General features: G+C 65.6%; 1 protein-coding gene across 1 annotated transcript; it reads right to left on the bottom strand.

Moving 5' to 3' along the window:
• Positions 1-123: 123 nt before the first annotated feature.
• Positions 124-23,198, bottom strand: MICALL1 (MICAL like 1). The gene is made up of 16 exons (XM_051840046.3): positions 22,667-23,198; positions 18,186-18,234; positions 17,756-17,897; positions 13,434-13,522; positions 12,551-12,693; positions 10,383-10,828; positions 9,269-9,326; positions 8,189-8,568; positions 6,910-7,325; positions 4,288-4,422; positions 3,740-3,866; positions 3,552-3,642; positions 3,390-3,463; positions 2,247-2,361; positions 2,048-2,094; positions 124-1,225 (listed from the first exon to the last, which is right to left on the bottom strand). The coding sequence occupies exons 1-16, from the start codon at positions 22,810-22,812 to the stop codon at positions 1,104-1,106; spliced, it is 2,580 nt and encodes an 859-aa protein (XP_051696006.3). The 5' UTR covers positions 22,813-23,198; the 3' UTR covers positions 124-1,103.
• Between the last annotated feature and the right edge of the window lie 890 nt (positions 23,199-24,088).

Here is a 24,088-nt window from a genome sequence, read left to right as displayed (position 1 = left end):
AGGGCCCTCTTCCGGGGCAGGGGACCATCAGAGCCGGGGGCTGTAGAAGGCCCACAGAATCACCTGGTCTGGCCCTGCCCAGGCAACCGCGGGTGGGACTAGAAATTAACATCCATAGCAGGCTCTGTTTTCAGTTGATCATTTTGTAGGCTCACGAACGACGGCTCGATACCCAGCGATAGCGAGGTGGCCCTCGGCGCACACAGGTCCCCCGCCCTGCTCTAGGTAAACCACCCCAGCGTGGCCCAGGTCCTTCAGGGCAGCCTGGGACACCTGGCCACGAGGTGCGGCAGGGGTAGGCAGGAGGGCAGGCGTGGCCGTGGCCTGAGTGGTCTCCGTGGATTCCTGGTGAGGGCCAGTGACAGTTCATCGGCGTGGTGTCCTCACAGAAGAGAGGGCAGCTGGGGGCCCGGGGGCATCCCGGCGACAGCATAGGGCACAGTGCTCGGATGCACAGCTGCGGCTCATGTCCCGGGAAGGCCACGACCCCTCCCCTCCCACGGCCCTCCAGGTGGCCGAGTGGCCTGCAGTCCCTCGCCAGAGGAGACAGGCTAGCGATGACCCCACAGGTGCCTCTCGCTGGGCCGGGGGCACAAGAGGAAGCCGAAGCGAGGGCCAGCCGACAGGACAGACCAGGGTTAGCACCTACGTCAGCACGGTAGCGGCCAGGGCCCGCTGCTCCCCGCGGGGTTGTTAACGGGGCAGCCCCTGCCCCAGCACGGCCCTGCAGCCCTGCGCTGCGGGGAGCGGGTTTCCCTGCAGCTGGGGAGAGGAGGCACGTGCGGGCCAGGCTCACTCCTGCCTGCCACAGCGCGGCCCACCGGGCAGCTAACTCAGGCCGAACCAGAGACTTCACAAACGCGCCCGAGCGAGGGGGTGCGGGGGCCTGCGCTGGCCAGGGAGACGGGGCCCCGCGCCCACCCTGCCTCTGCTCCTGACCGGGCGGGTGCAGTTCTCAGAGGCCAGTGAGGCGGGGCTGAGTCCCGGCTGCCCGCGGCGGAGAACGGGGACCAGCCGGCGGACCTGAGGAGGGGAGGCCGCACCGCAGGCTGCCCGCCCAGGGCCATCTCCCCGGGGGCGGCTGACGGGGCGGCTCCCGCCCGCTAGCTCCTGTCGCCGGGGGCCTGGCTCTTGGTGGCACGCTTGTTCCCTAGCAGCTTCAGCACCTTCATGGTCTTGAACTTCCCCTTCTTCCTGCTCTCGGGCTCCGCCTCCCTCTGGAACTCTGAGGAAGAGGAAGGGGGACAGGCGATGAAGTAAGGAGGGGGAGGCGGTCTTTCCGGGGCAGATGCCAGCCAGCAGGGCTCGGGGGTCCCTTCACACCTTCCCGGCCTCCCCCATCGCTCTGGAGCCGGGGAAGCGTCCTCCCCAGGGGCCAGGAGACACAGGCCGGGCCAGCCTGATCCTCCCGGCCTGGGGCTCACAGCGCCTGGTTCCAATGCAAACGCCAGCTGCCACGCGGGGAGGAACCTCAGAAAGCACCTCTCCGACACCGAGCGTCGGCAAGGGAGCGTCGGCCTCTGGAACAGGCTCGCACCACCGGCACCATCTGTGGGCGCCAGGCCCTGGACTAAGTGCGGAGCGCACGGCGGGAGGGCGGCCGCCACCACCCCAGCACCTCGGATGCGGAGAGGTTGGCCCCGGCGCCCAGCCCATCCGTGCCAAGAGCTGTGGCTGGAAGCCGCGTGGTCAGACTCCGGCCTGAGTCACAACTTACCCACAAGGCCACAGAGTGAGTCACCACTGGAACTAAGTAAAACCCCAGGAGCCCGGGACGGCAGATCGGACGGTCCGATCCAGGCACACTGTCAACCCGCAGCCCCTGCTCCAACTCCCCAACAGACCAGTCCTCCCTGTGGCCATCAGGGTGCCCCACAGTCGTCCTCCAAGCCGGCCACGGCCTTCCCAGCTGGGGACTGGCCTCCCTTACCACGCACAGCCTTCCCAGCAAGACCAGGCTAAGGCGTCGGCGCACAGCCATGCAGCGGTGCCCCCTCCACTCCCCCTCCCCCAGCTGAAAGCACACAGGAGTTCTTGTGGGCCTCACCTTTCTTCCTGATCATGGCTTCCAACATCTTATCTTCCTCTTCCTCCCTGGAGTGAGAACGGGAAGCTCGAGTGCCCCGAGGAGCAAGGGCCAGACCATCCCCGCGTCCCTTCCAGCGGCCAGGGCCACCAAGGGCCGGGGCGGGCTGTGCTGGCCGGGCCTGACTGGGCCCCGCCCGCGGCCCCTCCCCGCCCAGCACCTCTGCCGGTCCTCGTCCAAGCAGTTGACGATGGCGTTGCGCTGCTCAATGAGGGTGACAAGCTCCTGCATCAGCACCTTCTCCCGCAGCCGGTCCTCCTCCGTCCAGTCCTTCTCTGCCCAGGGAGGAGAGTCAGCGGCGTGAGCAGTGGGAGAACCCTCTTCCGCCCCAGGATGCCGGAGGCCAGTGCCCGAGTGCGGGGGGTGGGGGGGCAGCTCCGAGCTAGGTACCAGGTGCAGAGAGGCGGGGCCCAGCTGGGTGGGGCTGCAAGTTCTCCGGGAAATGAAGATCCAAGGATGGGCCCGGCACCGTGGCTCTGGGTTAAGCCTCTGCCTGTGGCACCGGCATCCCATTTGGGTGCCGGTTCTCGTCCTGGCTGCTCGACTTCCGAATGGCCCCTGTGCCCATGTGGGAGAACTGGAAGACGCTCCTGGCTCCTGGCTTCACATCGGCCCAGCTCTGGCTGTTGTGGCCATTTGGGGAGTGAACCAGCGGATGGAACCTAATATCTCTGTCTCTCCCTCTCTCTGTCTGTGACTCTACCTCTCAAATAAATAAATAAATTTTTAGAAGAGACAAGGATACAAGGCCGCTACCCACAAAGCCCCTCAGGGGGCCCAGCACGTGTTTCCAGGGGTCCTGCGAGTGCTCACTCATGCAGGCGACAGAAGTGCGCGAGGCTTCAGGGGGCAGGATGGGGAGACGGCCAGAGCCCCAGGTGTCCTCCCACAGGAGGAACACCATCAGCCTTGCAGCATGGGGGCAGGTCCAGGAGCTTAGGATGTGCGGCCGCCACAGGGGGCCGGACAAGCCCAGCTACACCCACTCTGGCCACAGGGTGTCGCTGCGGCTCCCTCTGAGCCCTGGCCACGCCCAGCCTCCTGGAGATCAGGGAGGCCTGGGAAGTCCTGGGGCTTCCCCCCGCGGGCGCAGGGGCCCGACCGCTGTCCCCGCCGGCCAGCGCAGCTTGCCTGTGCTGTCAGAGACGTGGCGGGGGCGTGCTGGGCCACAGGAGTGCGCAAAGCCCTGGCCCCCCGCTCTGTGCTCTGCAGGGCCCCGCGGGTCCCTGCCTGCATCCTCAGAGGCGCCCCCCCGCCCAGCCCCGCCCCGGCCCCGTCCCCAGCCAGGCGCGGCTGCACTCACCCGGCTTGTTGAGGAGGCAGCGGAGCTCATACTCCACGTCGGCCTGGCGCTGCTCCAGGTGCTGCTGCTTGAAGCTGCGGGGCGTGCAGAGGGCGGCCGTTAACAAGGCTGCGGGCCGGTGCTGAGCCAGGAGGACCCCGGGCCCGGGGGAGGGGCACTCACACGTAGATGAGCTCCGACTCCCGCCGCACCAGCAGGTGCTTCTCGTGGATGAGCCTGAACCAGTCCACCAGCATGTCGTCCTCACAGCCCTCTGGAACCAGACACCAGCAAGGCCGGGGCTGCCGGGGGTCCCAGCTCGGCTCCCCGCCACCCCGGCCCACTGGCCAGGCCCTCCCCGGGGCCCTCACCGCTCCCGCCACCGCGCAGCCTCTCCTCCAGCGCGACCCCGCGGTGCTCCAGGGCATCCAGCTGGCGCTCGATGGTGTCCATCTCTCCGTGGATGTCCTCCTCGGGGATGTGCTGGTCAGCCTGCACCTGCCCCGGGGCACGCTGCGCTGGTCACGGCAGGCTCCCGGGGCCTGCACCCCAGGCTGGGGCAGGTGTGGGCATGCAGGCAGCCCCGCCCCTCCATGCACCGCCCCTGCCCTCCCTGGAAACCCCTCCCCCTCTCTGGCGCTCTGGAACATTCTAACCAGTCTAAGGAGACTTCCGCCATGGGAGCGCCTGACACTTGGGCTATTGTGAGCGACACGGTGACCGCGCCACCCCTGCCCTGCCCTCAGTCCCCGGGGCTGGACGCTCCGCCTCCCAGGTGGCCCCCCAGGGCCCCTCCTGGACATCCGAGGGCAGCGGCCCGGACGGCCCAGCCTCGAGGGACTCCCTCGGGCAGCCTGAAGCTGGGAAGGGAGGGTGTGGGACCCAGGCCGGCTGGCGGCCGGGCGCTCCCCCTGGGCACCTTGCGTTTGATGAGTGGGAAGCCGTGGCCCGGGGCAGGTGGCCTCACTGGCTTGGATCCTTTGGTGGCCTTCTTGGTGGCTGGGGACGCGGCAGGGGATGGCTTCCGGTTAAAAGGATTCTCCTTGCAGGAAGACTGGAGGCAGGGAGATAAGGCAGGGTGAGTCGGGGGAGGGGGCCGCGAGCCCCCGCAGCTGATGGCGTGGACCTGCGGGGAGCAGGGAGGGCCGCAGGCCCGGGATGGGGGGGGGGCGGCAGACAGCGCCCCGAATGCCGGCTCCGCCGCCCTGAAGAAACGTTTCCACTTCCAGAGCTCTCCCAGGCGCCAGGGCCGCACTGATGCCGCACCCACTGTGTTCCGTCCTGCGTCTCCGGGGCTCCCGCCGCCTTTGCACTTGATGAGCCCAGGCTCTGCATCCTTCTGGGGAGACCCCTCCCGTCTCTGAGGCCAGGCCAGCCGGGCGGCACCGCCTCTGGGGCACGCAAGGCCCTGACACCACACAGCGGCCATAGCTACCTATGCTCCCCGCTCGTCAGCACGGCGGCTGGGAGTGCCCAAGTGACCCAGCCTCCTCCCAGCAGCCGGGCTGGGGGAGATTCTTGCAGACTGGGGCTGGGGGAGATTCTTGCAGGCTGGGGGTGGGCTCCGGTTTCCGAGGCAGGGACAGTGCTGGGGTGGAGCAGGGCAGGCAGTGTGTTTGCTTCCCAGAGGGCAGCCCCGCCAGATGCGCTGGGGCTGGGGCTGGGGCTGGGGCTGGAACCAGGGCCTTTGAGATTCTCTCTGAACCCTGGGGAGGGCGGGATGGAGCCCCCCCCAAAGGAAGCTCTGCTGGGGATCTGCCCCTCCCACCACAAACCCCGGGGGGCCCAGCTGGGCCACAAAGCCCAAAGCCTCCCCCTCCAGGGTTTTCAGGCTTTCCTGGCCACAGCTCCTGCAAATCAATGTTGGCTACAGCCCCAGGGCCCCGCCCCCACCCTCCCACACCCAGGAGCCCAGGGGCTCCTCTCACTAGCGAGGGGAAGCTGGGGTGGGGGGGAGGTGCAGGCAGAGCAGGAGTCGGCACACAGGGGCCAGGGAAGGCTGAGTGATGTCTGCAAGGCGCAGGGTTAGGGCCAGACCGAGGGCCGCCTTGCACCCTGCACGGCTGGCATCTGCAGGTGCCTGTGTGCTACAGGCCTTGGGCACCGGGAACCTGCGGAGGGTGGCACGGGAGCGGCCCCTTCACCAAGGGGAGCCCAGGGGGACTCCTGACCCCAGCAACCCCAGGCTGTTGGCATGGAGCAGAGAAAAAGCCCACCGAGCACAGCCCACCGCCCACAGCGCACAGTGCACAGCCCACGTCCCACCACCCACAGCGCACAGCCCACCGAGCACAGCCCACCACCCACAGCATACAGCCCACCGCCCACTGCGCACAGCCTGCCGCGCACAGCCCACCGCCCACAGCACACAGCCCACCATGCACAGCCCACCGCCCACAGCACACAGCCCGCCGCGCACAGCCCACCGCCCACCGCCCACAGCGCACAGGCGGCTGCAGAGGAGCCATCTGAGGCTGGGCGTTGGGCACACACGTAAGCCACCGCTCGCGACGTCTGCGTCCCGTATCAGAGAGCCTGGTCTGTGCCCAGCTGCTCTGATCTTGTGGACGCACGTGCCGGGAGGCGGCAGACCCTGGCTCAAATGCCTGGGCCCCTGGCCTGTGTGGGACACCCAGCCTGGCTTCCGGGCGCCTAGCCTGGGCCTGGCCTAGCCCTGGCTGTTGCGGGCATTTGGGGAATGAGCTAGCACGTGGACAATCTCTCTTTCTCTCTCTTCTCTTCCTTTTGATTAAAATGAAAATGGAAACACACACGCACACACACACACACACGCACAGCCTGCCCAAGAGGGACCCTTGGCCAGAGCTGCCTCATGCCCAGTCCACCACCAGCACTAAGAGGTGACAGAGCCCAGTCAGGGGGTGGACACCTGGGGACAGGGTGTCCCTGTCTTTCCCTGCAGCCCCCTGCAGGACACACACCTGCAGCCTGGTGAGGGCTGACCCCGCCCACACTAGCTCCAGCACCTCCCCCAACCTGGCTGTGAGCACCATGCGGACGGGGCCAGCACGTCCCACCATCTTGAGTCCAGGCAGCCCACACGGGAGTGCCCAGTGAGCCCCAGCCGCTCCCCTCCACTCTGTGTCACCTGACCACCTTCTAGAACATTCATGCTGCCTGTCTCCCTGAGCAGACTGAGCAGGAGGGCGAGGACATGGTCTTAGTGTAACTCTGGCCAGGGCCTGGCCGGGGTGAATGGGGGTCCGGATGGTGGACCCAGGGGGTGGGGCTGCAGAGGGCGGGCTGATGGATCCCAGGTGGGCCTGTGTGCAGGCAAACCATGCCTGGAGGTACAACAGCTGGAGGGCCCAGCAGGGGGACAGGTGAACCACAGGCGGGAGGCCTGGCAGACAGGTGAAGAGACGGATAGGCAGACCTGTGCCTCCCTCAACAGGGTGCTCAATGAGGGCCATGGCCAAGGCCACTCCAGAAGTCAGAGGCCAGCACCACTGGGAAGGCCCGGACATCCCTGCCCTCGAGAGCAGACCCGTGCCTGCCAGAGAGGGCAATGGGCACTCACCTTGAGCTGCAGCTGGGGGGACGAGGTTCCAGGCGAAGGCGCAGGGCTCCTGTCTCCTGCCACTGAGAGGGGGCTGGGGGTGACGCCACTGCTCGGCTTGGCTGGCTGGGGCCCTGGGCCGCCCCGCGTCCTGGGGGCAAGGCTGGGGCCAGCCTGTGGCGTCTGCTCCACGCTGGGCTGTGCCAGCTCCCCAGAGGAAGACAGGGAGGAGTCGGCGGAGAGGTTGGCGGAGTTGCCAGGGGCGCCGGGGGCGTGCACGGCAGGCTCCGAGGAGCTCTTGGGCACAGCCGGAGGCTCTAGCAGCTGGGCCCTGCCACTCTGGCTGCAGCTCTCGGACGACAGGCTCTCCACGCTGAGCGCGGGCGATGGCGTGGCCGATGGGGGCTCCGAGTGCGAGAGGCGGGAGGCGTGCAGAGCTGCGAAGGATCAAGTGCGCGTTGCGTGAGGGGCCCAGGCAGGGCTCTCAGCCTCGCCTGACCTGTCCTCTGTCCCCCCCCCCCCATCATCTGCTCTGCCCCTCCACCCCCTCCCTCGCCCAAGTGAGCCCAGAGGCAAAGCTGGCGCAAGGGAGGCCGGGGGGTGGGGGGAGCGAGAGCAGGAGCAGTCTCGCTGTGGCCAGATCTGGGCCATGGATCCTCCTGCAGGGGCGAGTCCACGCTCCCAAGCCTGTCACCGGCCTGAGATCTGTTGCTTCAGAGGGGAGAAGCCACCTCCCCCCGCCAGGGCTGGCCTGGCAGCCAGACGCGCCCGGCTCCAGAGCTCAGGCCTGCCGCCACGTCCCAAACCTGCCTGCGCTCCTACCTCTACTCGCACAGACCACGCACGGCTCAGGGGCCCAGGGCTCCAGGGAGACCACCTAAACCCCGACCGCAGCCGTGTCTAACACGCTCTCGGCCCCAGCCAGCTCAGAGGCAGCCAGACCCCAGCCGTGCTGGAAGGTGACCAAGCCCAGGGCATGCGGACTGGGAGAGGCGGGCATCTGGCACGGTGGCTAAGGCGCCGCCTGAGATGCCCGCATCCCATGCTGCAGGGCCTGGGTTAGAGTCCCGGCTCCACTTCTGTTTCCGGCTCCCCGCTAACGTGCACCCTGGGAGGGAGGCGGCAGGTGATGGCACAAGTACTTGGGTCCCCGCCACCCACAGAGGAGGTTCGGATTGATTTTCCACCTCTCCAAGGTGAGAGGACACAGGGAAGCCCAGCGGTATTCAGTCTGCCGAGGGGCCCCTACCCCACCCGGCACCGGCAGGGACAGAGCCAGGGCTCCAGCACTCGCACTCACCGAGCGGGGACGCGCTGGGCGCTCGCGGGGCAGGGCGCTTCTTGGTCTTGGGGCTGCTGGTGGGGGTGATGCCGTACCAGGGATGCAAGGACTTGGGTGTGGCCTCTGGGTGGGCAGGGCCAGGGCTGGGGGCCGCCGAGGACTCCTCCCCCTGCTCCTGCTCCTGCTCCTCGTCCTCCTCAAAGGGGTTGTAGGGCTTGGGCTCCTGGGCAGCCGCAGGGCTCTGCTGGGCCACCTCGTCCACACCTCCGCTCTCCCCCTGTTGGCCGCCGCGCCTTGGTGGTGCAGGGCTGCCGCTTGGGGGCAGGGGTGCCGGCTTCTTCTTGGGCTCCGCCTGCACCAGTGTGATCCAGGGGGGGTCCTTCCTGGGGGCCGGCGTCCTGCAGGGAGGCGGAAGGAGAGGAAGCCATTCATGGAGGCTGGACAGCGGCCTCCTGCTCTCTCCTGAAGGCTCTGAACCCGTTTCACAAGGGGCCGGTGAGAAACCACCCCTTCCCTTGTCCCGCCCCCAGGCCTGTGGGGCAATCCAGGCCAAGGCAGAAAGGGACGTTACAGTCACATCCCCGCTGGACCCAGGAGGCCAGGGAAAGGAGCCTCCCTGGGCCTGTGTGGCCCTGCGGTGTCACCCGGCCTGTCAGTCTCTCCATGTGCCCAATAGGACTAAGATCCCCGCGTGCACGGGGCCACTGAGGGCCCAAGGGAGCCACGGTGTCCCCCACCCGAGCACCTGCCGCAGGCTGGGCCCACTGCAAATGGTACCTGCGGTGCAGCCCTGGCCCACCCACCTCCCCCCAGACAAGCAGGCAGCACAGCGCCCCCTGCAGGGCTGCAAGCACCCGGGCTCGGCTGTGAAGCGGGGGCCTGGGACTGGGGGACCGGGAACCAGGTGCGCTTTTCCAGGACTTTCCAGTGGGGCCCGCGGAGGGGAAGTGGTTCCAGGGTGGCTGCCCCCCACGGCAGCGGCGACGGGAATCCGAGGGGGTGCAGGGGAGGGGATGCACGCCCAGCTCTCCCTCCCCATCCTGAGCCCACGCAAGGCCTCTGTCCCAGAGCAGGAAAGCCCCCCGGGGCCCAGCCTACCTCTCTGACAGCTTGGGTGTCCCCCTCGGCCTGGGGACAGGGGGCTCGTGCAGTCTTCCTGGATGGGAAAGGAGAGTGAGCCAGGCCTGTGGAGCCAGCAGGGGGCGGCCCAGCGCCCGCCCCGCCCAGGAGTGCCCCCTCTAGATGGTCATGACAGCCTCCTGTACCCTCGCACTCCAGCCCAGGTAAGCAGGAGAGTGGTCAGAGGGCCAAGGCCAGGCCACCTGAGACCCCGCTTGCATGTGCAGTTAGGAAATAGCATCTCAACTCAACCAGGCGCCACCTCCTCCAGGAAGCTCCCCTGGCTTCCAGGTGTCCCCTGGGAATCCCACGCAGCGCCTGCTCCTGCCCTCCACTGGAACACGGCTTCCATATCTACCTGAGACCCTGAGACCCCTGCCTCTCTGCCCCACTGGTAGCACCTTGAAGGCACAACCAGGTCTGAACAGTAACTGGGTCCCAGGGCCCAGCTCAGTGAGTACTGAGCATAACCGGACACGGGAGGTCCCGGTGCAAGCCCCAGGGAGGCCCAGGGAGGCTCCCCCCCGACTCAGACACCAGCGTCTTCCCTGACAAGGTAAGGGCTGGCTGCCCGGCGCACGTTGTATTACAATCCTCTGTGTGTCCCCCGAGTTCAGGTAAACCCAGGCAGAGCGGGGCCAGGGAGAGAGTGGGCAGGGTCCCCACTGCAGCCCAAGCAAGGCCACCCGCCCTGCCACTCCCTCAGCCCTCCCCCAGCCCAAGCTCTCCCAGCCACCAGGTAGGGCACAAGAGGTCGCCTGGGGCACGCCTGGGACTGCCCAGGACACCAGTATGCACAGTCCCCAGATGTGCGCTCACTACTCACCCTGGACCTGGGGCACACAAGATGGACACCAAACATCACAAATGTCCCAACCCACGCTGGAGCGGAAAGCGCCCGGCGCTGGGAACAGAGCCCGGCACACAGAGCCGCTGGAGAACGCTCTGCCACAGGCAGCGCCAGCTTCAGAAACACAGGACGCCCCAGCACACGCACAGCACACGCCACACGCCACTCAGCACGAGCAGTGCACCCGACGCACAGGGACGCAGACCGGCACCTGCTGCCCGCCCCAGCCGGGCCCTCGCTCACCGTTCACAAGGCCACTGCTGCCAGCCTGCTCCGCCGAGCCGTCCTGCTGGAGGCTGGACCGGGGCCGGGGCGTCGGCGGCGTCGGGGCTGGGCTCTCAGGCGCCTTCCTAGGGGCGGGCGTGGGGCGGCCGGCTGGGGGGCTGGTCAGCTCCTGGGATTTGCTGGGAACCCGGGGCTTGGCGGCGATCTGGGGCCGGGCCTCAGGGCTGGCTTTGGGCTCATCTGCTTCGGCCCCTGCAGCCACGCAAGTGCCGGGGCTGCCTGCCTCCCCATCCTGGGTCTCTTCAGTGGTCTGCGGCGGCCTTGGCTGTGTGGGTGGCCCGGACCTGGGTCCCAGTCGTCCTCCTGGGCCCAGCCTGGCACAGTGTTCTGCACACTCGAAGGTGCCCTCCTCAGGCCCGCTCCTGTAAGCCCCAGGGAGCAGGGTGCTGGAACACTGCCGACACCTGCCGGGTGACAGGATGGGGCTTCGCTGGGCTGTCCCTCCGCCCCTCCTCCCAACTGGCTGTCCCTCCGCCCCTCCTCCCAACTGCCGGCCAGAGGGACCCCAGCGCAGCGCCCTGCACCTCCCAGAGGAAAAGGAAAATGGCACCCCTCAGGAGCAGAGTGGAACAGTTAAAGTCACGTGCAATAGGCCACAGGAACTGTGAAACGCGCCTCCGGCGTGCGCTGCAAGAGGAAGAAGCCGGGGTCCCCGGCAGAGGTGCCACACAGTGCGCATGTGGCCACATGGCCGTGGCAGGAAGTCTAATCGATGGCTTTCACCCAACCGAGTCTAGAAGGCGGCAAAGTCCGGCCGTTCTCCCAGACCCTGCCTCCAGCCATGCACGCGCAGACTCAAGCTCCCGTCACGGCTGTGTGTGCCGGGAGCGCCTCTGGCTTCCTTTGCGAGTGCGTTTACTGCAACCTGCGGCTCCTCCCCAGGACGCCCCAGTTCTGCGCTGGGTCCCCTCGCAGGCACCGCACTAACCCGCAGCAGGTGCAGGCTGGAAGCCAGTCGTCGGCCTCTCCTGGCCGTTCCGTTTCCTTCTCTGCTGTTTTTGGTTGGGCTGTTTTGGTGACGTATACGATGTTTTCATTAATTTACTAAGTTTCTTATTTTCTTTGCCTCCTGGTGCATTTTATTAAAGCCTGGCTTTCCCTGGGAGTCACACACTTAAAGTTCTCTCTCACTTTTTTTTAAGATTTACTTATTTATCTGAAAGGCGGCCGGCGCCGCGGCTCACTAGGCTAATCCTCCGCCTAGCAGCGCCAGCACACCGGGTTCTAGTCCCGGTCGGGGCGCCGGATTCTGTCCCGGTTGCCCCTCTTCCAGGCCAGCTCTCTGCTGTGGCCAGGGAGTGCAGTGGAAGATGGCCCAGGTGCTTGGGCCCTGCACCCCATGGGAGACCAGGAAAAGCACCTGGCTCCTGGCTCCTGCCATTGGATCAGCGTGGTTCGCCAGCTGCAGAGCGCTGGCCGTGGCGGCCATTGGAGGGTGAACCAACGGCAAAGGAAGACCTTTCTCTCTCTCTCTCTCTCTCTCTCTCACTGTCCACTCTGCCTGTCAAAAATAAATAAATAAATAAATAAATAAAAAATAAATTTATCTGAAAGGCAGAGTTACAGAGAACGAGGGATCTTCCATCCACAGGTTCACTCCCCTTAAAGCAAGTTCTTATCATGGTTTTAAAAAAATTCTTCCCTTTTCTCAGTGGCATTTAAAGTACACACTGCTCCCGTGGCTGGTGCTGTGGCACAGCAGGTTAAGTGGCACCTGCAGTGCCAGCAACCCCTATGAGCACAGGTTCAAGTCCCGGCCGCTCCACTTCCAATCCAGCTCCCTGCTAATGCACCTGGGAAGGCAGCAGAAGACGGCCCGGGTGGTCGGAGACCTAGACGGAGTTCTGGGCTCCTGGCTTTGGCCTGACCTAGCCCTGGCCTTTGTCCCACTTAGGAGTGAACCAGAAATACTCTGTCACTCTGCCTTTCAAACAAAGAAAAAAAAGAAAAGATTTTTAAAAAAAAGTATTTGATGATCCCTAATCATCAACAGGTAGCCATCCTCAAAGAGCTTGGGCTGCTGGGAGCTCATGGATGAAGTGGGAATGAGCCACGCGTGGGTGCCGAGTCCCTGGCTCTGGGGATGGTAGGAACAGGCTCCTGCCCCAGCTCTCCTGGCCACTCACCGGAAGCAGTGCCGATGGTAGAGCCTGCCCTCCACCAGGTACCGCTGCACCAGGTGCACGTGCTGCCGGCAGGCCGCGCAGGTGCTGCTGGGAGTCCGGTGGGTGCCCTGCTCCGACAGGCTGCCCGAGGAGAGCTGCTCGACCTGCAGGGCACAGGACAGGCGGAGAGGGGGTGGGGGCCCGGTCACAGCCACCCTGTTCCAGAACACTCCCCCTGTCCCCCTCCTCCCCTGTGCGCCAAGCTTCCTGGTGGTGATGCAGAGGGCAGAGGACAGCAGGCTGCCTCCTGCCCCCACCTGCGGGAGCCAAGGGCAGAAAGGGGGGAGACTCGCTCAAGGCCCGGGGCCAGGATGGAAACCTGTGGTTCCTGGTTCCTGGGGCCCTCCCCTTTGGGACTGACAGACCACTGGCCTCCTGGGCCCACCTCATCTGTCTTCTCCCTTTCCCAGCTCTGGGACCTTGAGCCAGCTGCCCGAGTCTCTGGGCCTTGGGATCCCCCCGGGGGAAACTGGACTGGTACAGCCCTGCCAGCCTCCATCCCAGCCTCCCCGGAGCCCCTCAGTACAAAGCGCTGCTCTCACTTCCTCTAAGCTTTTTGGAACAGGCAGCACGGCCCCCGCTTCCCTGCTGAGTGACCTTGGGCAAATGACTAAACCTCCCTGAGCCTAGGTTCCTCATCTGCGTTTCGGGGCCTGCAGCACCCACCTCCCCGAGCTGCCTGCGGAACTGAACCGTCACGCTGCATCAGGAATCGGGAGGGCACCCTGACCCACGGGGACGAGGGCAGAGAACATCCTCTGAGCCAGCAGGACCAGCGTGTCCGCGTGACAGTCGCCGCCATGACAGCTGCCCCCTACCCCCTTCCCCCCCCATGCCTGCCTACCTGAGTCTCCTCTCCCGGATGCTCTGTAGGGGGCGCTAGAGCTGGCAGAGAGGAGGCTGCCGGGTCCCTTCTGGGGGGTGACACGCCAGCTGCCAAGAGACAGGAGAGGGGCCCTGAGGCACGTGGAGACCCTGGAGGAGGGCCGGGCACAGGGGTGTGCTGGGAGCTGCATGGCTGGCCACATGCGGAGGGCAAGGCGCCCGGCCCCGCTGAGCTCAGTAAAGTGGGGCAGGGGAGGGGGAACTCCCACTGCGGGGAGCCGAGGGGAACAAGAAGGCAACAGCACAGGGCACAGGGCGCCGCCTCCCGCCTTCCTTGGGGGGGGGGCGCAGGGGGAGGGGGAATAAAGGGACCGTGCGGGGGTGGGGGGAGGCAGTGCCCAGGGTGACAGGGAGGGCGGGGGCAGGGCCCTCCCCCACCCCACCTCGACCTGGGCTCCTGTGAGACTCAGCTGCGTCCTCTGACTCCCTGGGGTCTGCTGTGCACCGTCCATCACAGCACAACCCCAGAGGTGGACACCCTGCAGGGAGACCCACGTCCCCCGGGGCAGCGCCAATCCAGCTCCCGGCTGAAGTCCACTGGGAGGCCACAGGTGATGGCCCCAGGTATCTGGGTCCCCGCCCCCCACCTGGGAGACCAGGATGGAGTGAGCTCCCGGCTCCTGGCTTCAACCTGGCCCAGACCAGACAGCTGCAGGCAGCTGGGGAGTGAATCAGCAGATGGAAGGCCTCTCTCTCTCTCTCTCTCTCTCTCTCTCACCCTCTCCCCCCCTCCCCCTCCCTCCCTCCGCCTTTCAAATAAAGAAGTTGGGGAACTGTGGGGGGGGGGGGTTGGTTTCACTGTGATAACTTTAAAAACCAAACCCGGCCTCAGTGTAGTCTAAACCGGCACTGACCAAACCTCGGTGGCAGCCCGCTGGCGGGCCCTGAAATCGGGCAGTGACGGCACACGGCACGTTCAGAAGCCGGGGCGGGAGAGCAAGCACGTGCACGCATCACGTGTTCCCAGGGGAAGCGCTGCTCCCTGAAGCTGCTTCAGTTACACACGTGTGCGTGACGTGGGACTGGGACGCCCAGGCGCCGACCCAGGTCCCTCGGGGGACCCTCACCGCCTCCTCTTCACGCTCACTCCCCGACAGCACACACCCTCCGCTGCCCCTGGCCTGGAACGTTCCTCCCCCTACCTGCACAGGGCCTCCTCCTCTGAGGCTCTACTCTAACGTCACCTCCTCAGGGCAGCCCTCCTGGATCACCCTTACTGTCTTCTTTTTTTTAATTATTTATTTGAAAGTCAGAGTTACAAGAGACATAAAGAAGAGACAGAGAGGTCTTCCAACCCCTGGTTCACTCTCCAAATGGCTGCCACAGCTGTGGCTGTGCCAGGCCGAAGCCAGGAGCCAGGAGCTTCTTCTGGGTCTCCCACGTGGGTGCAGGGCCCCAAGCACTTGGCCCACCCTCTGCTGCTTTTCCCAGACCATTAGCAGGGAGCTGGTTCAGAAGTGGAGCAGCTGAGACACGAACCGGCGCCCATATGAGATGCTGGCGTCTCAGGCAGCAGTCCCCCAACTTTGTCTTGATGCCCTGTGGGGCAGGCTCCCCTCCTGATTTCTCACAGCCTCGGGACCTCTCCAGCCAGGCTGGGGCTCTTCACGGGCAAGGTCCCTGGGCAGGGTGCCAACACCTTAGCCGGGAGCAGGCCCCAGGTTACCAAGGCAAGTCTGATCAGTCATGCCCAACAGCCCCCACGTGCCCAGGACAGCTGGTGGAGCGGCGCAGCCAGCGGCGCCTCTGGGACAGGGGCACTGCCCTGCCCCTGCACCTCAGCAGCAGGTGGGATAAACACGGCTGCACGTAGGGACCAAGTGCTAGGCAGACAAGCACCGGGCACCAGCGTGCAGCCCATGCGGCCCTGTCCCAGCGCCTGGGTTGCAGTTCCGGCTCCACTTCCGATCCCAGGCTCCTCCTAACGCTCACCCTGGGAGGCAGCAGTGCTGGCTCCAGTACCTGGGTCCCTGGATCTAATTCCCGCTTCTAGCTTCGGCCTGGCCCAGCCCTGGCTGCGGCGGGCATTTGGGGAGCGTATCAGCAGATGGGAGATCTCTCTATTTCTCTGCCTTTCGCATAAATTGTTTAAAAAGAAGAAAGAAAAGCACAAGCTACAGTTATCAACAAGAGTCCCCCCAGGGTGGGGGGGGTGCTCCCACCAGACACAGCACAGGAGTAGGGCCCACCCTGAGGGTCCCAGGAGGAGCGGCCCTGCAGGGTTTCCTAGAGAGGTTTGGGTTAGGAAGCCCCGGGAGAGAAGGCTGAGGGTGACCCTCAGTGCACAGGCCAATCGGGTCCACGCAGTAGAGCAGCGCAGGTGCGCCTCGACTTCCCAGGTGGAGAAGGCACCTGCCTGCCGCCCGGAACCTGTCAGCCTCGCGGCTCCGCAGCCCAGCTCCCTGCAGAGCGCCTGCTGCTTCCCCTCACTGCCCAGCACCGCGGGGGGGGCTCGGACCAGACCACAGCCAGCCGGTGGCAGCTATGGTCAGACCCAGGCCCAGCGCTGCGGCGTAGCAGGTAAAGCCGCCGCCTGCAGTGCCGGCATCCCATATAGGCACCAGTTCGAATCCCAGCTGCCCCACTTCCGATCCAGCTCTCTGCTGTGGCCTGGGAAAGCAGTAGAGGATGGCCCAAGTCCTTGTGCCTGCACCCACGTGGGAGACCCGGAGGAAGCTCCTGGCTCCTGGCTTCGGATCGACACAGCTCTGGGCATTGCGGCCAATTGGGGAGTGAACCAGCGGATGGAAGTCCTTTCTCTGTCTGTAGCTCTACCTCTCAAATAAATGAATAAAATCTTTATTAAAAAAAAAAAGAGAGAAAGAAAGAAGAGATCAGACTCTGAAACGTCAGGTAGATTCTACTAAATGGGTGCAGCTTTGGCACCATCACGCGTGGCTGTGTCGTTTGTCTGGGACACCTGTCGTAGGAAGGGTGACCGTGGGTCCTCACATCAATCCTGTGATTGATTGATTGATTGATTGATTGATTTGGAAGGCAGCGTTATGAGACAGAGAAGGAGATACAGAGATTTCCCATTGGCTGGTTCACTCCCCAAGTGGCCAAAACAGCCAGGGCTGGGTCAGGAGCCAGAAACTCCGTCCAGGCCTCCCACAGGGGTGCAGGGGCCCAAGCACTTGGGCCATCCTTCTCCATCTTCCCAGGCGCATTAGCTGGGAGCTGGATTGGAAGTGGAGCAGCAAGGACTCGAACCAGCAACCATGTGCGTTGTCGGCATCTCAGGTGGCAGCTTAACCTGCTGCACCACAATGCCAGCCCCTGATAGGCGCTATTCTAATCCCCGCCACAGAGGGGAAACTGAGGCAGGGAGGCATAGCAACTGCCCCACTGTCCCACACAGAATCAGTGGCAGAACACCCTGGGAGGCAGCGGGTGGTGGCCCAAGTCCCTGGGTCCCTGCCACCCACGTGGGAGACCCGGATGGAGTTTCCCCAGCAGTTGCAGGCATTTGGGGAGTGAACAGAGGATATAAGAAGATCTGTCTCTCTCTCTCTGCTTTTCAAAGAAAGAAAGAGAAAAAGAGCAAAAATGGAGTCCCAGCTCTTCTCCCCAACCGCCTGTTCAACTATCATGTTAATTCCACATTCTTTTCATTCTTGTGCTGCTTCTGTATGGTATAGTTTCTATAGCAAGCATGAGTTAGTAAGGAAAGAAACCGTGACTTCATGAAACACTTTTTAAAAGGAGAGGGGCTGGGCTGGGACACGCCAGGGGGAGAGTGGAGGCAGACACAGGGCCCCGGGACAGCGGCGACCCGCGTGGGCTCCAGACACCCTCCAGACACCCTCTGGACACCCTCTGGACACCCTCCGGAACCCTCCGTCTGCTGTGTGACCTTGAGCCCCTGCTTCCCCTGCTGGGCCGCCCCAGCGCTCCGGGGGGCTCCAGCCTGGGGGTGCTCAGCGCAGAGCCGTCCCCTTGGAGCCCGCGCCCAGGCCGCCCAGGCCTTGGGGGTCACCCCGCACACAGGACAGAGCTGCCGCAGACAGGAACGGTGCGGGGGGCACTCCCCCAGCTGTCCCCTCCGACCTGATTTTGTTCGCTTTTTGGTTTCTGTATTTGCCGCCTGTGTCCGCCCACAAGCCTGCAGGCAGCGGGCACCCTCGGGGGCCCCAGGGCCGAGCACCGGGCTGAATGAGCACAGGACTGACCGAGGGATCCAGGGGACGAGGCTCCTGCTGTGCCCCCGCCCGCCCCGCCCAGGGAGAAAACAAGTAACAGGACCAGGACCAGGACCAGCCCCCCCCCCCCCCGCCTCACCTTGGCCAGGGGCAGCAAAGTGGTTGTAATACTGGGACACGTAGGTCATGATGCTGAGGCTGTCGGGGACGCGCATGGAGACCATGTCACTGGGGTCCAGCAGAGCGGGGATCCCCAACTCCCTCTCAGCCACGTCGAAGGCCTGCGCAGGGTGGGAGGGTGAGCAGGTGGTGTCAGGGGGCCCTGGGCAGGGTGGGGGACTGTGGGCTCCCCACCCCCACCAGGCCCACAGGATGTAGAGCAGGGGCCGGCCTGAGGCTGCAGGCACAGGGGGTCCACAGAAGAGGGGCTGGGGTCTTCTCTGGGAGCTGCAGCCCACAGACAAGGGCAGCTGAAGGGCAAGATCCTTGTCACACACATGTGCACACTCAGACACACACGTGTGCGCACACACTCAGCCTCTTGGGCTTCCAGCTGTCTGGGGACTCACCAGACGGTTATTCTCGAAGATGTTTTCTTTGGAAAGTGAATCGAAATCTCTGCAAAAGGTAAAAAGGGGAGGGTTGATCAAGAGAGGGGTCACAGGGGCCGCGCGGTGGGGCCGGCGCGGTGGCGCAGGGGGAGCTGTCGCACACGTCACCGGCATCTCACAGATGGTTGGAGCCCCAGCTGCTCCACTTCTGATCCAGCTCCCTGCTAACGCACCTGGGAAAGCAACTGGACACGGCCCAAGTGCTTAGGCCACTGCCACCTGTGTGGGAGAGCCGGATAGATGCACGGCTCCTGGCTTCAGCCTGGCCAGCCCCGGCTATTGCAGCTATTTGGGGAATGAACCAGCGGACTGAAGATCTCTCTTCTCTCTGTCCTACCTTCTCTCTCTCTGGCTCTTCTTTTTAAATTTTATTTAAAAGGCAGAGTAACAGAGAGAGAGAGAGAGAGAGAGAGAGAGAGAATCCTCTGTCTGCTGGTCCAGGGTTGGGCCAGGTCAAAGCCAGGAACTTCTTCCGGGTCTCCCACGTGGGTGCCGGGGTCCTAGGACTCAGGGCATCTTCTACTGCTTTCCCATGTGTGTTAGCAGAGAGCTGGATCGAAGTGGAGCAGCCGGGACTTGAACCAGCGCCCATACGGGATGCTGGCCCTGCAGGACAGGGTTTTAACCTGCTGCGCCACAGCGCCAGCCCCATGGCTCTGTCTTTCAAATAAATAAATCTTATTAAAAAGCAGAGAGAGAGAGAAGATGTGACGGGGGGGGGGCAGGGTGTGGAGTGCGCAGTGGTGACGTCACAGTGGCCAGCGTCGGCCTTGGCAGGGTTGGGGGAGGTCTGCGGGTTGCAGAGGAGCGGGCGAGGCAGCAGGAACTTGCTAACCTGTGGGCTCTTCAAAAAGTTCACGGACAATGAATATTATGAAAAAATGTCACACCAAAACAAACTTATCTCTTAATTCCATTTTGCATGAACTTTTCGAAGGCCCCTAGCAGAGCTGGGGCTGCCAGGTTGCATGGGACAAGCTCACGGTCTCTGGAGGCATACAGGCAGACTGCGGCCAGGAAGCCGGCACTGCCGTCTGAGATTCCCCACTTCCCCAGGAAGCCGCCTGCCTGCTGAGAGCCCAGAGCAGGCGTAACAGGGCCCAGTGGACCATTTTACAGATGAGAACGCTGAGGCCTGGACAGGGGAAGTCACACTGCCAGCCCTCGCCCTGCACACCCCAGGCTCAGAGCGCCTTCTCCGACGTGCCAACTCCGAGCCCAGGCCCAGGACAAATGTTTTTCTTCATGGAGCCAGAACAAGTTGGAACCAGAGAGGAAATGGTATACACTCAGAGCCCCAGCTGAATGGCTGGGGCACTGGGGACTACGCTGGGACAGGTGAGAGGCGGCCCAGGGACCTGGCATGGGACAGCTGACCGCCTGCTGGCTTTATTTATCCCTCACCCCCCTCCTGACCCCAGGGCCCTGGAGGGGTTGAAACCAGCTTGAGGCAGCTCAGCTCCCTGCCCCGAAGCCTCCTGGGGCCCCGACCCCACAGCCTGCACTTCCTTCTAGGATTGCAAACTGCAGCTGCGAGGGCCTGAGACAGGGGAGGGCTGGAGGCCCAGGCCCTGTTCTCCCAGGCCGGGCTCTGTGACCTCAGGCAGGTCCGCAGCCTTCCGGCCTCCGCCTGCGTCCCCATCTGCAGGCTGGGGAAAGCATGGGTGCCGCCTCCCAAGCTGGCGCGGGCACTGGCAGGTGGGGCTCGGTGAAGCGCAGGCCTCCCTGACACAAGGGAGCCAGGCAAGCCCACCCCCCTCCTCCTGCCCCTAACTAAGCCCTGTCCAGGGGCGGCCAGGGACCACACACCCTGGACGGCTGCAGAAGTGGGCAGCTGCAGGACCCTGGGCTCCCGCTGCACCCCTGCATCACCCCCGGCCACGTGTCCGTGCCCCTCGGCTGCTTCACTAACTCCACGGTCTTCCCACACCTGACAGTGCAGTGCGGCCCTAAGCAAGCCATTCCGCCCCTCTCCACCCAGGCGCCTGCTCCCACGCTGGAGACACGAGTGACCAGGCTCGCCGTGCATCCCCGTCTTCCCGGCAGCGCTCCTGCAAAGGGTCAGGTCGCTATTTCGTCCACCTGGAGCCCCCACCACTCTCCACTGAGTGGCCGGGCACTGCGGGCCGTTGGCCGCATAACTGGTGAAAAGACTGGGGCAGCCTCCCGCAGGAACCTCCTCCACCATCCCGCCTCCATCTCCGTCCCTACCCGACATCGGGTCTTGGTGACAGAGATTTTCTCAGAGTTGCGGAGGCCTGGGAAGTTCTATTTGGCTCTGGGGAAAACGCAGGACTCACAGATGAAACCCACATGGTCCCCGGCCTCAGGAACCAGTCCAGGAATGGACCAGCCTCCCTGCTGCCCCAGCCGCACCCAGCAGAGGCACTGTGGAAGCCTGAACCGCTCTACAGCAGGGCTCTGGGCCTCCCCACCCCCACGCCCAGGGCTCACAGGGATCCCGCCCCACCACCACCCATGCCCTGCAGGGGAGCTGGGCCTCAGTGGGCCGCGTGATGGCACAGAACCTCCGCTCCCTCTCCAGCCACATCCCTCCCCTGCCTAAAACCCTGTGGTCCATCTCCTTAGCACCGGTGCTCGCCCCAGGAGGTCTTCCCAGCCCGGGCCCTTGCTGGAGCACCTGCGGTTCCCACGGGAGCCCGGTGGCCAGGCAGCACCAGCACGGAGTAGTAACTGTAAATACGCGCTGGGTAAACGTGGGCATGGAACAGCGCCAGCAGCCTCTGCCGCCCAGTGCCAGGGTGCGAGGACGAGGACGGGCACCTGCCCGCGCCTGACCACACGCAGCCCCCCTGACAACGCTGCGAGCGTCGGAGCTCGGGCCTCACCATGCAGCCCCCGTTACACACGCCCAGCCAGGCAGCCCGCCCTGAAACAGCTCAGCTCCACCCCCGAGGGCTTTCCCACGCTAGGCCACCCCTGCCCCGGCCTCACAGAAGACCCCCCCCCAAGTCCCCAGCTCCAACACGGACCCAACAACAGCACCCTCCTCCTCTACCTTCCCAGCCCACCCAGCGCCTCCATCAGCAGTGACACAGGCCTCTCACCTCCTCCTCTCTCCTCCAAGGCCCCCCCCCCAGACCTGGGACCGCCTGGTGCAGAGTGAAGCGGGTGTGTGTGCACCACAACCCCTGGGACCATCCCTCCAGGTTGGCAGGTGCAAGGACACAAACCCTGCCAGGCTGGGGTGCCTCGCTTAGGGCCGGGGGAGGGGGAGCCTGGAGGAGGGCGCTGGGGAGGCGGGGAGGCGGGGGCCAGGACTCCTGTCCCAGATTTCCAGGTGTGACCTGAGGCCAAAGGCCAGGTGGGCACAGGTGAACTCTCACTGTTTCACAACGCATGAACTAACAGAAGGAGGTTGGGGGGGGGGGTCTGAACTCACTCTCCCCTGAGACTCTCACAGGGCAGCTCCAGGCAGGAAGCGGCCATTTCTCAGCCTGAGCAGCCGGCTGGCGGCTGTCCCTGAGGCCGTGTCTCTCCCAGTGCCACCTCTGCTCCTCTGAGCGCCAGAGCACAGCAGGGTGCACGCCCACTCATCCAGAAACTGTTACCGTGGGGTCCCCTCTAACCCTCTGGGTTAGAACTGGGCTGGTGCCTGCAGACAAGATCCGCCCCACCATGAGTCAGAGAAGCAGGGACCCCCTGCACTCACAGAGCAAGGAGCCCCCGCCCCAGCCCCACCCCCACCCTGTGGGGTGTAGGGGGTGAACATGGCTACCCTTTGCCCCCCCAGATTCCCCGCGGGGCCCTGAATTACAGTGACATAAAACGGATTAACAGGAGAAAAACCGCATTTAATTCCCTTTGTCTGCATGGAAGGCCCACTAATGGGACTGGAAGCTGTGTCTGCGGACACGAAGGGGATGGATGAGGGCTGGGGGCTCCCGGGCGAGGGAAGGAAACGCGGTCCTGCCGCGCCGCGGAGCCCCTCGGTGACCCAAGTGCTTTCCTGTCCATGGAAATTTCTGCTGCAACAGCACCGCCCCTCAGGAACCATCTGCAGGTCTCAGACCAACTGCATAGACGCCTAGGAGAGTGCACTTGGGGGTGGGGCATCCTGACCTCTACAGCCGTAAGTGGGGCACTGGGGCTCGGCGCGCCCGTCCCCCAGGCATCCGGCGCAGGAGGGGCGCGGGTCCCCAAGCAGAGGGCTCAGCGTCCCGCGGGCGGGGCCACGGCCCCCGCGAGGGTTAGGACCCCCTGTCCGGCGGGCGGGGTCCGAGCGGCCGAGGGGGGAGGGGTGCCGCCGGGGCCGGGGTCTCCGCGCTCCGGGCCGTCCCCGGGGGGCGGCGCCTGCCACCGGCCGGGCTCCGCGTCACTGAGGGGGGCGGCGGCCCCCAGCGCCCGCCGCCGCCGCCGCCGCCGCCGCCCGCCCGTCCGTCCGCCCGCCCGTCCGCCCGCCGCGCCCCGGCACTCACAGCAAGTCGGGCCGGTGGCGGTGCAGGATGGCGCAGAAAGCCAGGCCGTCCCGGAAGGAGCTGCTCAGGTCGCGGATCTCCACGCCGCGGTAGCCCTCGCACTGGCGGCGGCACCAGGCCAGGAGCGCGCCCCGCGGCCCCGCCATGGCCGCGCGGGCCCGGCCCGGCTCGGCTCCGGCTCCGGCTCCGGCTCCGGCTCGGGGGCCGCCGCGCGAGACCGATTTCCGGCTGCGGCTGCGGCTGCGGCGCGCCTTGCCCGGCGCCTCTCGGAGCTCGGGGCGCCCACCGGCTGGCGCTGGGCGAAGGGCGCGGGGCGGGCGGGCCTCGCTGTCCCCGTCCGACTCCGGCGCGGGGCCCGGGCTCGGCTCCCGCCGCCGCCGCCCCCGCCCGCCCGCCCGGCCGGCCCGGCCCTGCCCCGACCTGCCCGAGCAGCCGCCGCCCCGCGTGGCCCGGCCGGCCGCCCTTACTCACGGCGGCCCGCTCGCCTCCTAGTGGGCCGGCCGCGGGCGCGGGCCTCCCGCCGCCCCGGTCCCCGCCCGAGGCCCGCCCGCCGCCGCGGGGGAGCGGGGAGGGGGCGGCCTGGCGCCCCACCCATCTGCGGCTCCGCCCCTAGGCGCGGACCCCCAGCCCCCACCCAGAAGGTCAGACACCCGGTGGCCCGTCTGCCGTAGGATCCCTACTACTCCTTCCCGGGCGTGCGCCTCGCCCGGGCCAGCCCTTGCCACAGTGACTTCCCCCCACCAACACCACGCTGCCCACCGGGACTCCCCCTCCAGAGGCGGGACACCTCCCGCTTGCTCCCCACTCCTGAGCGCCGGCAGATTTCCCCCACACTAACCTCAACCCACTCGATCCTGGCCTGAAACCTTGGGGACATTCCCCTGCTGGGCCTCCAAGTTCCCTCCCGGCTCGCGCCCCCTCAGCCGGCTGACTCCCGCCATCCCCTCCCCATGCAGTGCAGGGGGAGGGGCGACTCATGCCCCCTCCACCACCGTCAGCCCCAGGGTCCACCCGGTGACAGACTGAGTGCCCCAAACAGCAAGCAGGACCTCTATCCCCCGGGAAGCTCAGGGATCTGCCCCGCCCCCGGGCCTGGGTCCCCTGCAGGTCGGATTGGAGTGACAGGGCCTCAGGCCTATGGAAAGGACCCAGGGGTAGCAGCCCCCTCCGGTACCGTTCTGGGCTGGCCTTTCTCCATCTACTGGCCCCGTCCCAGAGGCCTCCGCCGAATCTCCCGCGGATGAATCAGCCTCCCTCTGCCCGCGGCAGTGAGGTCACCCTGACCGAGGCCGGGCTGGGCTTGGAGCGGGTCTGCGGCCTCCCGGTGGGCAGGCACAGGGGTCTTAGTCATCCAGAACGGGCGCGGAGTCACATCCACCAGCCTTGTGACCTGTGCCGCCCTCAGCTGCAGTCTACACCTGG

This window comes from Oryctolagus cuniculus, chromosome 11, assembly GCF_051225735.1.
Source record: "Oryctolagus cuniculus isolate XC-2025 breed Fujian yellow rabbit chromosome 11, ASM5122573v1, whole genome shotgun sequence".
NCBI classification, from domain to species: Eukaryota; Metazoa; Chordata; class Mammalia; order Lagomorpha; family Leporidae; genus Oryctolagus; species Oryctolagus cuniculus.
The sequence above is the reverse complement of the archived record's forward strand: the minus strand, read 5'-3'. Positions and strand labels throughout refer to the sequence as shown.

Coding starts and splice junctions, on each gene's coding strand:
- MICALL1 (XM_051840046.3), bottom strand. CDS start 22,812: ATGGCGGGGCCGCGGGGCGCGCTCCTGGCCTGGTGCCGCCGCCAGTGC. Junction 3,643..3,739: donor GCTGCGCGGTGGCGGGAGCG/GTGAGGGCCCCG, acceptor GTCTGGTTCCAG/AGGGCTGTGAGGACGACATG. Junction 2,095..2,246: donor TTGGACGAGGACCGGCAGAG/GTGCTGGGCGGG, acceptor TTCTCACTCCAG/GGAGGAAGAGGAAGATAAGA.